This window comes from Fomitopsis serialis (assembly GCF_022376445.1).
Source record: "Fomitopsis serialis strain Sig1Antser10 chromosome Unknown B0H18scaffold_41, whole genome shotgun sequence".
Taxonomy (NCBI): Eukaryota; Fungi; Basidiomycota; class Agaricomycetes; order Polyporales; family Fomitopsidaceae; genus Fomitopsis; species Fomitopsis serialis.
The window spans coordinates 56,284-73,256 of NW_025955001.1; the positions used below are offsets into that span (position 1 = coordinate 56,284).

Consider the following 16,973-nt stretch of genomic DNA (forward strand, 5'->3'; position numbering starts at 1 on the left):
CAGACGCGGTCGAGCGAGGGGACATGATATTAATTCGACTGTAGATGCGCGTGCCCTTGGCGGACGTCATCGTCTCCAGCTCCTGCTCAGGCTGCTCTGGCGTACGCGTGACGTCACCATACACCGATCGTCACTGCTCCCTGATTGGCTGACGCGGCCCTCGCAGTCCTTTTGGTCCAGAGCTGCGCCAAAATAGGATCGTCGCGTTCGACATGGAGTCTCGCGGAAACAGACTGACAGACACGCACCACCCCTCGCAGGTCGCCGGCCCCCCAGCCCCTACTGAATCCGAGGCTCGATGCGAATAGGTCCCGTCATAGAGGAGCTCGACTCCGCTGCCGTATGAATACGACGCCTCGAATAGGCAGTCGTGATGGCAGATGCGAGCCAGCGTAGTGACAAGCCAGCATCGGAGTTTTCTTATGTAAGTAATACGACTTACACCCAGCGAGAGTAACTGATTGACCAATCATCCTAGTATGGAACACCGAGTTCGCAACGCTTGCTGAGACAACTGAGGCCATGTTCCGGTATACTTGAGGGAGCGAAATACCGATGCGGCTCGTGCCCTCGTATCTGACAATGTAGGCGTCACCACGCTTAGAAGGATGAGTCTGAAGATGAGCGCGACCAAAACCTACCAAAACACGACGAACACTCGGCGTACTTGTTTGGTGTTGTTGTGCAACAGCCTTAACGCCCGTGCTTACCTTATATGGCCGTTTGTGGCAGATACGAACCTGCCGACGCACACCGGGCAGCACTTCGGTCCTTCGTCCCCAGTGTACGGTATAGCTGTCATGTCCTATTGCACATTCGTCACGGTATCTGATAAGAGTCAGAAACCGCAGGGCTACCCACTGCTACCCTAGTCCTGTATCATGAAGGTGCTGCAGCTCGCGCGAAGGACCTCCAGCTGGGGATCTACACGGGAGCCTGAGTAAGATTGAATATGCTTATCCGTAGTCTGATGCCCCCCGCAGCCTCGGTAGCCACCATATGCCAGTCCAGATAACCTACCGACTCACACCGCCCGGGCAACATCAGCACTCCGGTCCTTCGTCCCCAGTGTACGGCATAGCTGCCATGTCCTATTGCACATTCGTCGCAGTATCTGATAAGAGGCAGAAACCGGAGGGCTACCCATTGCTACAGCTCCGTTGTATCATAGAGGTGCCGCAGCTCGCGCCGCGAAGGACCTCCAGTTGTGACTAACGCCGTTCATTTCAAGGAGTCTCGAGTCTAACGGAAATGGTACCCGTGTGAGGGATCCCTGCAAGCGATCATGGGAGACCACCCTCAACGACGTAAAACATTCATCACGATTGAATGGACTCGACAACTCACGGGACGGAACGGGCCGAGGGAAGGCAGTCTGCCAGTGCATCTGCCAGCACTCATCGTGATACAGTACTCAATTTACTCAAAACCCAAGCTAAGTTTTATACTCTCCCCGCTGTATGCTATCAGTATCTCCCAACAGCTCGGGGCCACCATGTGCTTCGACTTTCTGCAGCTTCATGTCCTAGTACTTGGCTAGCTGCCTCGGGCCCTCGTTTAGGTTCACTCGGGGCAGCCGCCGAAGTCAGGGCTTCACACTAATAGAAAAACAGAGTCCTGCCAGCGATACCTGTGCTCGTCTCTCCGCCGCGCGTTCGTCCAATGTCCGACATGTCCGCCAGGGATGTCAAAAAGGCAGAGCTCGATGACATCGAGGACCAGCAGCCCCAACTCCTCCGAGTCGCGAATGATGGCGACGAGGAATTTGGAGGCACCGAGGCACGCAAGTCCCTCGAGAAGAAGCTCCTCAGAAAGCTTGACTTGCGACTGTCTGTGCTCATTGTGATTTACATTCTCAACTATGTAAAGTCATCGTCAACCGCTCCGAATCTGCTTTACAACTGACTGACGTGGACTTGACGCGTAGATCGATAGGAACAATGTGTCGTGAGTAGATCCTGACAGCACGAATCTTGTCGGTCGCTGACAGGCTGTTTTTCAGCGCCGCGAGGCTACGCGGACTTGAGGCCGATTTAAAACTGGAAGGCCAGCAGTACGACACGCTTCTGAGCATTTTGTACGTTGGGTACATCCTCATGCAGGTCCCTTCGTAAGCGTTTCAAGTTTTCGACCGTTCAGCGGACCGGCACGATGCTGATGTTCCCACACAGAAACATGTTACTCGATTACATGGGCCGACCCTCCATCTACCTCCCCTGCTGCGTGATCCTCTGGGGCTTGATATCCTGCCTCACAGGAGCCACTACAACGTACGCCCACCCTTCCATTGCGACCCGTCCTGTACCCGACTCACCGCTCCGTCTGTCAGCTTTGTCGGCACGCTGATGACGCGGTTCTTCCTCGGCTTCGTGGAGGCCGCGTTCTTCCCCGGCGCGCTCTTCCTCCTTTCCAAGTGGTACACCCGCTCCGAGCTCGGCCTGCGCACCGCCGTCCTCTCCTGCGGCCTGCTCATCAGCAACGCCTTCGGGTCCCTGATCGCCTCCGGGATCCTCGACGGCATGCAGGGCAAGCTCGGCCACGCCGCCTGGAGGTCAGTCCGCTCTTCCATCCCCGCTCCGCATCGGTCAAGCGAACCATGTCTGCAGATGGCTGTTCTACATCGAAGGCGCGCTCACGATCTTCGTCGCCGTCTGTGCGATCTTTGTCCTCCCCGACTTCCCCTCGACCGCACACCGGTGGCTCAGTCCGCTCGAGGTGCGCCTCGCAGAGAAGCGCGTCCTCGAGGACGTCGGCATCCCCGACGGGACCGCAGACGGTGCGCGGTCTGAGGGGGGCCAGCTCGCGGGGCTGCGGATGGCACTCGCGGACTGGAAGGTGTGGTGCCTCTCGCTGGCGCTGGCCAGCATGGTCATCTCGCTCTCGTTCAACGCGTTCTTCCCGACGCTGAGCGCGACGTTGGGGTACCCAGAGACGGTCACGCTGCTCCTGTGTGCGCCGCCATTCGGCTTCGCGACGGTGGCTGCGTTTGTGGTGACGAGGTGCGTGTGCCGACATCCGTCGTTAAAACTGTGGATTGATCGACTGCGCTTCGCTCATCCTGCAGGCATTCTGACAAGACCGGCGAGCGTTTCTGGCACATTGCTATCCCCCTTCTGCTCGGGGTCGTGGGGTTCGTCATCGCAGCGAGCACGATGAACACCGCCGCGCGCTACATTTCCCTGTCGGTTCTTCGCCCTCTGTACTGGCAGCTCCGCTCACCGTCCCGCGTACAGATTCCTGATGGCGCAGTCCTACACGGCGTGGATCATCTTCCTCGCGTGGGTGAGCAACTCCATCCCGCGGCCGAGCGCGAAACGCGCCGTCGCGCTCGCGTTCATCAACGCGTTCTCGCAGCTCGGGAACGTCGCTGGCTCGTACGCGTCCTCCTTCATGTCACCGCTCTACCTGTGACTGACATACAAGTTCTCCAGGTACGTCTGGCCGACTAGCTGGGGCCCGTCCTACCGCTACTCGTACGCGATCTGCATTGCGACGAACGGGTTTTGTATCTTCTTGTGCTATGTGTTTAAGCGTCATTTGGACCGCTTGAATAGACGGTTTGCGGAGGAAGAGGAAGAGGAAGGCCTTCCGAAGGGTTTCCGTTATTTGACATGATTCTGCGTATGTCCTTGGATGAAAATCGCATTGATAGACAGAACATCGTGAGAGCGTTGAAGGAGAATTGTAGAAACTGCGCTAAGTATCGCGTACACACAATCCACTCGTCAAACGCTCAAGTTTTCAAACCTCGCCGCTGCGTCACCCTTCGCCGGGAGACGAGCTATTTGCCTTCGTGGAGGGGAAAGCGGCCGGGCCGCCCGTGCGCTTCCCATATGTATTTTCTTTGCTTCTCGCCCGTCTTTCTACCTCGCTGATTGCGTTCTCAACAGACAGTCAGTACTTATGATACAAACTATTTCTGTAATCTTGCTCTACTGGCGCGCTCTCGACGAACTGGAAGGCGGCGACGCAGACTGACTAACTGTAGGACTGGGCGGGTCCGAACTGAGAGCCGCACCTGTTCAAGTTGGGGCCCGGGCCCGGATCGCGGACATAAATAGCACTGCTCGCGCGCTGTCGGCCTCGCGCCAAGCGAATGGTTTATTGTCAAAGTTCGAAGGGGACTGAAGGGCCGTCCGTCACCGGGACAGGTGCTCATGTGTCTGCTTACCATATAAGGTAGCACTCCTTCCTGATCTGTCAAACGATCGCTCGCCCTTCACGCGTCACCAGCGCATCACGCTTCCTTGCGAACCATCTGCCCCTCGTCGACGTCTCTCCGATTTGCTAATTGCAAAAATAACACACACACTCTTCTACATAGAAAGTCCCGGTTTGCTCGTGTGTATAAATACTGGGCTGCGTCGCTTGTCTCGCCGCTTCTCCCCCAAGTTCCCTCTACTGGCTGGCCTCCACTCCGGCGTGACGAGACGGTTCGCGTGTGCAAAATATGTAGCTGAGCAGCAAGTCGAACAGAACGTCGCGAGACGCGTATCGAACCAAGTAAGTTCTACTTCTAGGCAGCCTACCGTGACTTACTACTTAATGATTACTCGTTAGATCCCGGGGCCAGGCCTTCGACCCATTTCTGACTCGTCAATTGCCCCGCAATCGTGTGTTGTGAGTTGATATATTATCTTCTCCCTCTTCCAGTGACTTTTCGCTACAGACTTTCGCACTGGGCCAGCCATAATCCCGCATCGTTCGGGGTCTGCGAGCAAGGTGGCGCCCGCCCAGTCGATCGATCAAAAGCGCCGCGGCGCATGTTACCCGGCGGCTCTGTCGTGCTTGGCTTGCAACATTGACCTCTATATCTGCTACTGCGGTTTCTTGTACATACTCTTGGTGGGCCCTGTTCATCTTGAGGCTGGTTGATCAAACGACGCTGGTGTCACGAATGGAGTGTGCATCATATCGGGGTCCATCGCATCCCGATTCTGCGGTGCGCTTTCCCGACGGGAGGATCCTATTGTTCATTCCATATTCATCGCCCACACGAGGTGCAATCCAATGGCCCCGCGGGGATCATTCCGGACTTGCCGTTCGTCGATTGTGCCGCTCAACGACCCTCACCCACGGACGTATTCTTAGATCATCATACCATGTGCCCGACGACCTATAAGCATGCGTGCACGCATGCCCTTCCGCCCACACACACCCAGACCACCCACTCGTCGCCTTCACTCCTTCAGCACCTGCGCGTAGCAGCATGCTCAGGACAGGCGTCCTCGTCTCCCTCTTCTCGCTCGCCTTGGCGACGCCCACGCCGCGCACGATGCGCGTCCACACCCGCCGGGACAGCGCCCCCGTAGGATTCGCCCTCGCAGGCGCGGCAGCCCCGGATACGACGATCAAGCTCCGGATCGCGCTCGCACAGAGCAACCCGGCTGGACTGGAGGATGCGCTGTACGATGTCAGCACGCCGTCGAGCGAGCGTTACGGGCAGTATTTGACTCGGGACGAGGTGCGTATTTATGGAGTACTTGTCCCATGATCACCCTCATATCTACTCGTTCCCCAGGCCGCTGCCTTTGTGGCGCCTAGCGAGGAGACTACCTCAGCTGTGAGTGCATGGCTCACGGAGCACGATGTTAGCGCCACACCCCTCACGCCAGCGGGCGACTGGATCGGCTTCACGGTGCCCGTGAGCAAGGCGAATGAGATGTTCGCCGCAGACTATAGCGTCTACACGCACGCGGAATCGGGGCAGTCCACTATTCGGACACTATCCTACTCGGTCCCGACGGAGCTGACAGAGCACCTCAAGGTGCTCTACCCTTCCACCACGTACGTCTCTCATTCCAGGCTCGCATCAACTGATATCGAGGGACATTATATGTAGGTTCCCCAAGACCCAGCAGAAGCTACAGGTCGTAAAAGCCCCCGTGTCCGTCGTCCCTCAGACGACGCAGGGTGCAGAGAACGCCGCCGTTAACGCTTCGTGCGCGAACGTGATCACTCCATCATGTCTCCAGCAGATCTACAGTGTACCCTCGACCCCTGCCACGCAGTCGTCAAACCAGCTCGCGGTGGCGGGCTACGATGATCAGTGGGCAAACACTGCGGATCTCAGCGTAAGTCTCCATGAACGATTCGTCCCCATCTCAGAGCTAAACAGCTGCTCATTCAGAGGTTCCTGGCGGCCTACCGCCCGGACATGAGCGCGAACACGTCTTTCACACTAGAGACCATAGATGACGGAACGAACAACCAGGACGAGGCAGACGCCGGGGTAGAGGCGAACCTGGACATCCAGTACACCGTCGGAGTCGCGACGGACGTGCCGGTGGTGTTCATCTCCGCGGGCGAGGACAACCAGGACGGCGACCTCGGCGGATTCCTCGACATGACCGACCTGCTGCTCAACCAGACGAGCCCGCCACAGGTGTGGACGACGAGCTACGGGCCGAACGAGGACGACGTACCTGAGGACCTTGCCTAGTGCGTATCCCGCGACTGCAGTTCCTAGCTGTACGCTGAGTGCGCGACCGCATAGCAACCTGTGCAACGCGTACGCGCAGCTCGGCGCTCGTGGCGTCTCGATCCTCTTCGCCACCGGCGACGGGGGCGTGTCGGGCACGCAGTCGTCCGAGTGCACGACGTTCGTGGTGCCCTTCCCCGACGGCTGCCCGTACATGACGAACGTCGGGTCCACGACCGGTTACGCGCCCGAGATCGGCGCCTACTTCTCCGCGGGCGGGTTCAGCAACTACTGGGCACGGCCGTCGTACCAGGCGGACGCCGTCGACGCGTACCTCGCGGGCCTCGGCGACACGTACGCGGGGCTGTACAACGCGAGCGGGCGCGCGTTCCCGGACGTCGCGACGCAGGGGATCAACTACAGCGTGGTGATCGACCAGGAGTTCTACCTCGTCGACGGGACGAGCTGCTCGAGCCCGATGTTCGCGAGCGTGGTTAGTCTGATTAACGATGAGCTGATCAGTAACGGGAAGCCTGTGCTGGGCTTCTTGAACCCGTGGCTGTACTCGACGGCTGCGAGCGCGTTCAATGATATCACGGAGGGCGATAACCCTGGATGTGGGACGAATGGATTCAACGCTACGGTGGGCTGGGATCCGGTGGGTGCCTTCATTCGTACGTGTAATCGCCGAAGTTGATGGCTCATGCATGAATAGGTGACGGGCCTTGGCTCGCCAGACTACGCGAAGCTGAGGATCGCGGCGGGGTTGAGCTGATGTGTGGAACGTGGACTGAATGGTTACATGTTGTCGATCTTTACGTGCTGTCCTTGACCTTCTAGCATTGCTTTGCACGTCTCGGCGCGGGTCTCCCGTTAGAACGAGCTTTTGTACCCGTGGCCGTTCTTCCTTGAACATGGTAGGTGATTGATGCAGCGTCGTTGATCATGTTGAGACCAGCCTGGTATCTATTGACGTCATGGCCTTGCGGGGTACGTCGCGGCTGTTGCCCATGCTTGGCGCGAGTCTTCATGCATCATGGTACGGGCACGGAAACGCAACGCTCAGACCCTTCTCGTCAGGTTAGTCTATACTTTGACTGCGATGGGTGAATTCTTCCATAGGCATTGACGCTCTACTGCTGCTCGATGATATGAATGGCACTGTAGCGTGAGGGGACCTTCCGGGCTGTATCTGTGGTATGAGTGCCCTGTGCACTGGAATTGGAAGACGCAATAGCTTAGCGTCCTGGCGGAATACCGACTGCATACACATGGCCTTCTGATCTCACCACGGCACGGTGACGGATTTGATTACCCCGTGAGGTACATATCTCTGTCAAAGTGCGGCGTGTTCGAGTCTGCGCACGCGTATGGCATCATGATGTTGTTCAGACCATGCCAGACAGCACACGATACTGTACATCTTCTACTTCGAGAGCGCCTCGTGTTGGCTCTGCGTATACGTTGCTGTTTGCATGTGTTTCAGGTCTGTGTCTTTCCAATCATCAGCCTGCTGGTCCCTTATATTTACATTGATGATGATGATGAGCTCAGCATTTATTAACCGCAACAAGTCTCTTGTACTTACATTGAGGCGAGCGCGATGGCGCAGTCGAGCTACTTATCCATATTAGGAAGTGTACTTGCCACTTCAGGAAATCCCAGTGAGATCACGCAATGACGATTTGCATGGGTGCACGATCGGCTTCGACAACACCGTAATAACATCGCACATACGGAATCCACCTGCGCATAAACATCAGCCTTTGTGCGCTCCTTGCTTGAGGTAGCCGTGTATGTTGTCCTCCATCCTCCCTATCCCCCACTACTTGCTGACGATATGGCAACGATCGCTATCCAACCAGTCGCATCTGAGTCGCATTCTGTCGACACAGTGCTCGCAACAGCGGTCCTCCTGCACCGCGCAAAAAGAGGCCTCACCGTGATTCGAACACGGGACCACACGATAGTGTACCACTGCTGCAATCGTATGCTCTGAACCGCTGAGCTATAAGGCCACTACCTTTTTGGCAGCGCCAGTACGCTGTGACTCACCACTGGATTCCATGCAACAGGCGCCCATCTCTGGCGCTTGAGGTAGGCGGTTGTCAATGTCTGCTGCCTCGAGTCGCGTTCCCGAGCCTGGGTCGAATTTGAAGACTACTCGGACGTCCTTGCATCCTTCCACCCCCCTCCTTCTGAGCCCATTGCCCCCGCGCTCAGTACGACTCGCATCTCGTCACTGGTCAACGCGTACTACTCTCTCGGACACGGAAGGCTTTCAAATCATAATCCGAGTCTCTATCCCGAGTCTGAATGTCTGCAGGCATAGTTGGGGACAGGCCTACCGGAAGTCAAAACGTGAACATCAACGGACATGCCCAGGTAGCCTCAGCGCCCGCCGAAAACCTTGGAGGACGCGTCTCAGTCGATCATGGCATGCCATCCGCACCCGAGGTCCATCTGAACGGGCGACCCGCCTCTAGCATGTCGCGGAGAAGTAAGTCGCTATCTGGCAGCGTCGGGGGCAGCGCAGTGGCAGGAGAGGAGTGGGGAGCAAACTTTTGGGTGACGCTATCCGATCCGCAGGTGCGTCGTAAGTCAGAGTTGTCACCGCATGCCAGGCTGACATTGGATGCAGACCCAGGTGTCCTTCTACGCGTGCCCTGCGACCGGAGAGGTTAGTTGGGATCCTCCGATCGGGAATTTTCTGTAAGTCGTCGCCGCGATGTACTCGACGCTGCCGTCAATCGTATCCCAGGTTACCTGCCAACCCTGAGGGAGAATGGTGGGAAATGATCGACGAAGCAAGTGGGCTGCCTTACTACTACCACACAAAGTCTGGAGAGACTGTCTGGGAGCGACCGGAAGCATTCGTGATCCCTCTGGCTATCCTACAGGTGCGACCATCCCAATCACCAGATGCATTCCACTCACGACGTCTTCAGAACACGGCGTTGGGACGCCGCCTATCCGCTCGTCGATCTTCCCCCAAGGATTCTGCTCCTCAAACCGCGAAACCATCTGACAGGGTACTGTACAATCGCGCGAACTCATACCGTAGCGACCAAGACCTCAGACAGAGCAACTCCGCCAAGGAACAGCAGCGCCGATCGCAGTCTGCGACCCGCAGCTCACCATCGACGAGCACAGGCTCCCCCATAAACCTTGGTGCCCACAAGAAGACACCCCCACGTCGGTCGGCGACAGGTGGTGACCATGTTCGGTCCGGAACGACGTCGAGTGGAGGTCCGCTGGCGTATCCCCGTGGGCACCCGCTCGCACCCATACCCGGCTCACCATACATGTCCGACGCATCCGCAGCGCCCTCACGCAAGTCTATGTCGGCGCAATCCATCAACGACCGGTACGCCAAATCGCAAGATGCGGCGCGGAGAGAAGAGCAGCGCGAAGGCGAGGATGGCGCACAGCATGGGAGCAAACATGACAGCTCGACGGTCGGGCGGTCGCGTTCGAAAACGTCCAGCTACCTCTCCTATCGCGCTCCCCAGCCGCAGAGCCTCTCCGCAGCACTCGAGATGATCGCGCTCTCGGACTCGCAGTCGACGACGTCATCCGTGTCGACGGACAAACTGCGCACTGCCTCGGAGAACGGGCATGGGGAGCGGTCTGCTCCGGCGTCGCTGCTCGATCCTCGCAAACTCCGGATCAGCACAGAGCATGGGGACGGCCTGCATACTGCGCCGGCGTCGCCGAACCCGATGTGGTCAAGAGGGAAGAAGATGGGGAAGATCGGTGCACCGCCGAGTCCACGACGGCCTATACCTGCGCTGCCACATTTCGGAGGCGCCCGCAGCGTCTCTTCTCCAACCCCTGCTATCATAAAAGGGAACGTGATCAGCACTCCCATCTACAATGCAGGTAAGACTGCGTCCAGGACCATTTTCACCGCCACTGATTCTTGACTGGAGACGCAACGAGGGACATGAGCCAGACCATGAACCCCGGCACCGTGCCGCCCAAGCTCTATCGACAACCGACGCACGTATCCACAGCGTCGCTCAACACCGGGTAGGTTCGTACGATCTGTACGGACCGCATGTATGTCTGACCTTCCGCACCGCAGCAACTACCCTATCCTCCCGCACGAGCTCTCCTCCGACATCCAACAGTTCGCGGAGTCCCACTTCGCGAGACAGTACTTCTCCACGCACCGCGTCGGGTTCCTGTTCAAGCGCAAAATCCCCGTCGAGCAGATGATGAGTTGGCAGAAGGTCCGTCATGCGCGTCTCTGCTCGCGTGCGCCTGTGCTCATAACTGTGAAAGGCCCCTCTCAGCTCGCCCTTACTGCAGTTTAACCGGTCCCTACACAAGAATGCGTTGAAGATCTTCAAGGCAGTCCAACACATCATGGGCGACCGCGAGCGGGAACGCGGCGGCATGCGGTTCGGAGCTGAGGGCCCAATCTCATCTGCAGCGTATAATGCGTCGACGACGTCCCTCCCGAATCCCTCACAGGCGGCGAGATTGGAGGACGAGCGGTGGTTGCTCAGCGAGGGCATCGCGCACGGCGAGCTCCGCGACGAGATCTACTGCCAGGTGATGAAGCAGCTCAACGGGAACCCTAGCGCGTGAGTGGCGTTAATCTGTCGAGTGGCCCGCAGTAGCGGTGGCGGAGGCAGTGACGATGGCGATGGCTAACTGTGACGCGGGTACAGGGAGAGCGTGTTCAAGGGCTGGCAGCTGCTCTGCGTCTTGCTCGTTACGTTTCCCCCTTCGAAGGACTTTGAGACGTATCTTCGCTCGTATCTCCAGCAGGCGACGATGCATCAGGAGGGGCGCATAGACGTATTGGCGAAGTATTGTTTGAGACGCTTGGCGTATATCTCGCGGAAAGGGCCGAGGGGCAAGCCACCGACGACGGCGGAGATAGAAACAGCATCAGTGAGTATCCTGCCTCTACATTGTCGCGACACTGAGCTAATGCTGATGATGCAGGATGCCGCATTCCACCCCTCCATTTTCGGCGAATCCCTCGATACTATCTTCCGTCTACAAGAGCGATCCTACCCGCATATGAAGGTGCCCATTATCCTTCCTTTCCTCGCCGACGGTATCCTTGCTCTGGGAGGCACCAAGACCGAGGGCATCTTCCGCGTACCCGGCGACGGCGACTCTGTGTCGGAGCTCAAGCTCCGCATCGAGAAAGGCTACTACTCGCTGGACGGCATCGACGACCCCCACATCCTCGCGTCCCTGGTGAAGCTGTGGCTCCGCGAACTCTGCGACCCACTCGTGCCGGATGAGCTCTACGATGAATGCATACGCGCAAGCCAGAGCCCGGAAGTGTGCGTGAGCATCGTGCAGCGGCTGCCGACGATCAATCGCCGGGTCGTCCTGTTTGTGGTCAGCTTTTTGCAGCTGTTCTTGGAGGAGAAGATCTGTTCCGTCACGAAGATGACGAGCCAGAACTTGGCGCTGGTCATGACGCCGAATCTGCTCCGGTGTAATTCGGATAGTATCGCGGTCATATTCACGAATGCTCAGTGAGTGACTGTGCTGTTCATTCGTTGGGGTCGCGTACTGATCATGTCCGCCGCAGATACGAGCAGACATTCGTGCACAACCTCCTGCTCCATCTTCGATGCGATGTCATCGACCCTGACTACATCCCTGCGCATGGTCAAGGTGCCGTCCGACCCACCAGTCCTCCACCAAAGAATTCCCAAGGTCGCCGCCGGCTCAACCACTAGCACTCCTTAATCAACACACTACACTCGTTTGCATCTACTACTACTATTACAATCTCCAGGCACCAGGCACTAATCTGTTGTATACCTCACCCGAGCCTCGTTCGACCCATGTTGGATGAATAACCCTGCATCAAAGTATAGATACCTTTTGCATACGCGTTCTCTATTTTCCTTGCTTGCCACGATCTAGTCTCTACACATAGTAATGCACTCCGGGTTTGGAGTCATTGTGCATACCATTCGTCGCGTCTGTTTTCTTGGCTTTATACCAGTGGCGTCGGGCCGTCCTTGCTTGTTGCTCGCCGTACCATATATACTTTGACCGGTACTGATCATTGAGTAGGTAGCCCTGCAAATTTCCTTCTGGGTTGTACTGTGGCATCGTTAATGCAATCGACATGAAAAGGCTTGTGTCGTTCAAGACAGTAACGGTCAGGACTCAGAACTTGAACAGGTAAACCTGCAAATTGTAACCGCATCACCGGGGAGCACTTCTACCATGACAAGTCTCTCCTATGTAGGCGGACCCAAAAGAACTCTTTCATGGAGGTAGCCTCTTCAGCGTAATCACCTCATCATTTCTCCATGGCAAAGGTTTCCGGGTTTCCTCAGTTAAGTCTCGTTCTATGTGTACAGGGACGCTAGTTCTACAGCTAGTCTTTACCTTCCGCAGGTTGCACTTCTACAGTCCCCGACCTCTTCTCCGTAAACGTGCCGCCCCTCTTCTCATTTGCTTCCGAATCCAGGCTGGGATCTCGAGACAAGTCTTCTGGCACCGCCTTCGGTGCCAACGCATCAATGCGCGAGCCACTGATGTAGTGCAGGAATAGCTTGAGGGAGTGTCGCCCCTGATAGAGGGGCATGATGAGGATGACCAGGGTGGCGATCCACGCGATGATAAAGGTGATCGCGACCCAGGCTCGGAAGAAGTGTTGCGAGAAGACGTAGTACGTGAAGTACATCGGGAGAGGAATGAGGACGATGAAGACCAGGCAGAGACCCTGTGCTGTATGTGAGGTGACAAGAGAGAACGTTTCGACGAAGGCACTCACTATGGCCATCAAACTGCCGATGATCTTGCCCCGGTATAACGCCCGCTCGTCCTGTGGCGAGAGGTGCTCGACCGCGAGCTGTTGCTTAAGCTGCTCCTCGGTGACTCCGGCGACGTCGCTGTCGTCGATAACCCGGACACCAGCCTTGAGGATCTCCCAATCGAAGTTCTGCGACCCGACAGCATACGTCAAGATGATCGAGTATAGTGCTCCGGATATGAGTGAGACAGAGTTGCCGATGACTAGAGGGAGTGTCTGTGACGTCGTCGCGACAGTCACCGAGCCCTCGAGCGCGTAGGCGGATCCTAGCCACGACGCAATCGCGGTGATGCTCCCGAGCGGGGGCGCGATTGCAATGGCCGCCTTGTTCTGCGCTTTCCAGAGCACGGTGCTGTACATCGGGAAGACGCACGAGCAGGTGAAGACGCCCATGCAGGTCACCAGGTAGTTCACGCCGATAGTTGTCTGCGTGATGCCTGTTGCGATGACGGACATGCACAGCGTCCAGACTATGCATGCGAGGTGCGAGAGCTTGACGAGGCGTCCGCCCGTGGCGTTCGGGTTGATGTACGTGCCGTATATGTCGTAGACGAATACGGAAGAGACCGCGACGAGGTCGGCGGAGAAGCCGGATGTGCACGCCATGAAGGTCATGAGCAGGACGAAGGCACCACCGCCTTTGCCCATGAGCGCGATCGCTGCGTAGGGGAGGGACAGTCCGGAGGAGATCTCGGTGGCTGTCATTGGTCTTGGGTACGTCGGGAAGCCAGGCGTGTTCTCGAGGGCGCGACATGCAAGGCCGAACGTCGTTGCCAGACAGAACGGGATACTGCATCCCATTTGAGCCAACTCAGTACGAATCAATGGAACTGTCAATGGAACTGAACGTACCAGAACCAAGCCAACGCGCCGATGAGGTAACCGGGAAGGGTAGACGCAGGGTTCGCAGCAATGGCCTTCTGGTACAACTGCACGTCAACCGTCGTACCAAATACGGCGCACCAGAACACAACACCGAGGAGGATGCCGCTCTGAGAGCTCATCGTGAGGTACTCCCCGCCTGCGTTATTCGGGACAGGCGACCTTACAGCCGCCTCCTTCAGCAGCTCATACATAGCATCCGCAGAACCGATGAGCGAAGACGAGCTGTAGACCACGAAGAGGCCCGTCAAGACTAGAGCGTAGATGATGATGGTGTGGGTGTAGTCGGTAAGAATAGTGGCCTTTATGCCACCAGTCAGGGTATAGATGACCACGCCCACTGGCAGGAGGAAGCAACCGGCGATAGGGCTCATGCCCGTCAACGCCTCGAAGACTTCGGAGCCGCCGACGAGGATGTTGACGCAGTTGATGACCTGGTACATCGTCGAGTAGATGATCTGGATCCAGTGTCCGGTGGTGCCATAGCGTAGCTTCGATACTTCCATGAAAGTGTGGGCTCCGGGTGCCCGCCGTTTGAGCTCAATGGCGGAGACCTATGATAGAAGAACATATTTAGAAAAACCATGCAATGCGAACGGTATTTCATCCGGTGCAAAACCACTCACGGCGAAGACGAAGATCTGAATACTAGCACCTGCGCCATAAAAGTACGCGCCGGACACGCCGAACTCATACGTCCACGCGGTAGAAGTCAACAAGGTAGCGGCGATCGTCCAACCTGAGACTACAGCGGAGGCGATCAGGCCAGTGTTTATAGACCGCTTAGCCGTCATGAACATCTCCGAGCCTTGCACTTCGTTCTGGAACTTGCCCAACATTCGTGACACCCACCACATCCCGAGCGCGAAGAGCGCGCCGACGCCACAGATAATCCCATAACCAACTCCTACAAAATTGTCATCACACATTCGATAAAACGGTTCTTCGGATGAGAAACATACCTTGTGAGAGCGGCGGGGTCACAGAGTCATCTAAGGTGGACATGAGGTAGTAATTTTACCTTGAGAGGGCGTCGAGAGCAGACTTCACCGACGGCGGCGGTGGGGCTCACTCGCTTCCATCTGACATCTTTTCATACAGATCCCACGCGAGGCAATGAGATGGATGGCCCCGCTCGTCTGAATTGTCGCCCCGCAGCGTCCGCACCATCCAGGAGATAAGGTCAGGATAAGGTGGACAGCGAAGTCGATACGCCCATGTATTCGGGACGCCGAGGGACATGGAATCCCGCGTAAACTAGGTTGAGCCGTTGCCGACGTCTTATCTATGGTCGAGGCGATCGTGGAATGTATCCTTGGGTATGAAGAAAGAATAGTGATGTGTAGACGACGTTCCATGAGCAGCTTCGCTGCCGCCGCATCCTCCATAGCGGGGATACCATGCAGGGGGCGACTTGAACTTCAGCCAAAGACGTACATGAGCAATACTCTGGCAATACGGCCATTCTCGACTCTTGGCAGCTAGTGGGAGGGCGGCATACCATTGGCACACCTTATCGCATCCTACTTCAATGTTAGAGCTCGATCTTCCTGCAATTTCGAACTCCCGGGCCCGACTTGTGAAGCCTAAAAGAACATTGGGGATTGATGTAAACAGCTGTGATACGAGACACTGCACCACCCGCTATTACATACAGGGGGCCCTAACGGCTCGGCTTGGGGCAACTCCAGCTATCTCCAGGTGCTATCGGCGGCCATAGCTTCAGCTGCAATCACTAGGTAAGTTACAGCCGTTGACATCAAAGTCTAGTAAGCTTTACCTTCACCGGCCGCGTGGAACTTGGGTTGTTTGTCTTCAACGTGACCACTTGTCAATCTCAGAAACCTGAAGCCCAGAGAAAGGAATGAACGGCATAACAGTTGGAGTTCAGTAAGCAGCACAGCAAGAGTCTAGAAGGCGCCTAGAATTTGATGCAGTTCTGGGGCCCATATGTTCGAAAGCTAGAGCGTTGACGGATAAATGTACGGCGTCGTGAGGAGGGCAACACTGTCAGTTTGTCACGAAAGCTCAAGTTGAAGGAGGAGGCTGTGGTAGACCTGAGGCAAGCGGCCGCGGGCCACAGGCGGAGTCTAAAGATCTGATCGTTTAGCGCCCGCGCCACAGGCTGCCAGTGGTGCTGGTGACACCGTGTGGCGGCGGGACGTCGACACTGTCTCACGTACTTAACAATATCTCGCGACTATCCCTCAACGGCCCTGTACTATCCTCGCAGGCCATCAGCTTGTAGCAATGCTCATCGCACGTGGGTACAGGTCTGACAGACGAATTTCAGGACATCAAAAGGAGTAGGAAATCAGCTGAACCGGGTGACCACCCATGAGGACGGTCTCGGAAAGCAAGAAGATAGCAAGCAAGTTCCATCATGCATGATACAGCTTCCGGCAGTGACCTTCTCGTCCAGAGACCGTGTTGTGTGATAGCTCATTCTAGCCAGAGTAAGCACTGTCCTGGCATGGCTCGCGTTACCCCTCCAATTCCACTGGCTCTTGAGTTGAGGCATTGTCACGACTTGACATGCTTGACTCATCGCGAGAGCCCTGAGCTCCGGTGAGAGTCGGGGTCGCTGTCCACTGGCACCGAGCCGCCTTCCAGTGGCATCTGACCATCCGCATGCAGTTGAACACACAAGGCGGCGAGCCTTCTTATCCGGTCCTTGGGCATGGACAGTCCGCCGATACCGCACTAGGTGCAGAGTCAAAGGACAATGTGTATGTTCAGGTCTTGCTGGAATGTAGCCCTCGTCTCCGCTCAACCACGCAATAACTTCCGAAGTTGGTTGATGCACTCAGGTACGTACTCGCCCATCGATGGGGCTGGACGGTGCGCAATGATCAGAAACTGACT

At 56.8% G+C, this 16,973-nt stretch overlaps 4 protein-coding genes and 1 non-coding gene across 5 annotated transcripts; 3 read left to right on the top strand and 2 right to left on the bottom strand.

Moving 5' to 3' along the window:
* Window positions 1-1,671: 1,671 nt before the first annotated feature.
* Window positions 1,672-3,615, top strand: B0H18DRAFT_1119932 (MFS general substrate transporter; the record flags this gene model as incomplete). Its single annotated transcript, XM_048034023.1, has 9 exons — window positions 1,672-1,863; window positions 1,928-1,947; window positions 2,003-2,110; window positions 2,172-2,270; window positions 2,330-2,551; window positions 2,607-2,999; window positions 3,065-3,181; window positions 3,234-3,374; window positions 3,432-3,615. The coding sequence occupies 9 exons, from the start codon at window positions 1,672-1,674 to the stop codon at window positions 3,613-3,615; spliced, it is 1,476 nt and encodes a 491-aa protein (XP_047892439.1).
* Window positions 3,616-4,851: 1,236 nt separating this feature from the next.
* Window positions 4,852-7,411, top strand: B0H18DRAFT_1011973 (peptidase S8/S53 domain-containing protein). The gene is made up of 6 exons (XM_048029016.1): window positions 4,852-5,464; window positions 5,522-5,787; window positions 5,843-6,074; window positions 6,131-6,441; window positions 6,497-7,079; window positions 7,137-7,411. Exons 1-6 carry the CDS (start codon window positions 5,210-5,212, stop codon window positions 7,194-7,196), a joined length of 1,707 nt encoding a protein of 568 aa, XP_047892440.1. The 5' UTR covers window positions 4,852-5,209; the 3' UTR covers window positions 7,197-7,411.
* Window positions 7,412-8,353: 942 nt separating this feature from the next.
* B0H18DRAFT_t110 lies at window positions 8,354-8,439 on the bottom strand. The gene has a single exon. It is a non-coding gene; the product is annotated as a tRNA-Cys (tRNA).
* A 298-nt stretch (window positions 8,440-8,737) lies between these two features.
* On the top strand, window positions 8,738-12,544 carry B0H18DRAFT_1095104 (uncharacterized protein; the record flags this gene model as incomplete). The annotated part of the gene is made up of 11 exons (XM_048032404.1): window positions 8,738-8,921; window positions 8,958-9,010; window positions 9,063-9,133; window positions 9,183-9,321; window positions 9,370-10,303; window positions 10,354-10,453; window positions 10,509-10,656; window positions 10,709-11,013; window positions 11,101-11,326; window positions 11,381-11,928; window positions 11,985-12,544. 11 exons carry the CDS (start codon window positions 8,738-8,740, stop codon window positions 12,133-12,135), a joined length of 2,859 nt encoding a protein of 952 aa, XP_047892441.1. The 3' UTR covers window positions 12,136-12,544.
* A 162-nt stretch (window positions 12,545-12,706) lies between these two features.
* B0H18DRAFT_431108 (Sodium:solute symporter family-domain-containing protein) lies at window positions 12,707-15,254 on the bottom strand. Its single transcript, XM_048038069.1, has 5 exons — window positions 15,071-15,254; window positions 14,735-15,015; window positions 14,079-14,662; window positions 13,188-14,016; window positions 12,707-13,136 (listed from the first exon to the last, which is right to left on the bottom strand). Exons 1-5 carry the CDS (start codon window positions 15,111-15,113, stop codon window positions 12,789-12,791), a joined length of 2,085 nt encoding a protein of 694 aa, XP_047892442.1. The 5' UTR covers window positions 15,114-15,254; the 3' UTR covers window positions 12,707-12,788.
* Between the last annotated feature and the right edge of the window lie 1,719 nt (window positions 15,255-16,973).

Coding starts and splice junctions, on each gene's coding strand:
- B0H18DRAFT_1011973 (XM_048029016.1), top strand. CDS start 5,210: ATGCTCAGGACAGGCGTCCTCGTCTCCCTCTTCTCGCTCGCCTTGGCG. Junction 6,075..6,130: donor CAAACACTGCGGATCTCAGC/GTAAGTCTCCAT, acceptor CTGCTCATTCAG/AGGTTCCTGGCGGCCTACCG. Junction 7,080..7,136: donor CTACGGTGGGCTGGGATCCG/GTGGGTGCCTTC, acceptor ATGCATGAATAG/GTGACGGGCCTTGGCTCGCC.
- B0H18DRAFT_431108 (XM_048038069.1), bottom strand. CDS start 15,113: ATGTCCACCTTAGATGACTCTGTGACCCCGCCGCTCTCACAAG. Junction 14,017..14,078: donor GGCGCGTTGGCTTGGTTCTG/GTACGTTCAGTT, acceptor AATGGGATGCAG/TATCCCGTTCTGTCTGGCAA. Junction 13,137..13,187: donor TCGGCAGTTTGATGGCCATA/GTGAGTGCCTTC, acceptor CATACAGCACAG/GGTCTCTGCCTGGTCTTCAT.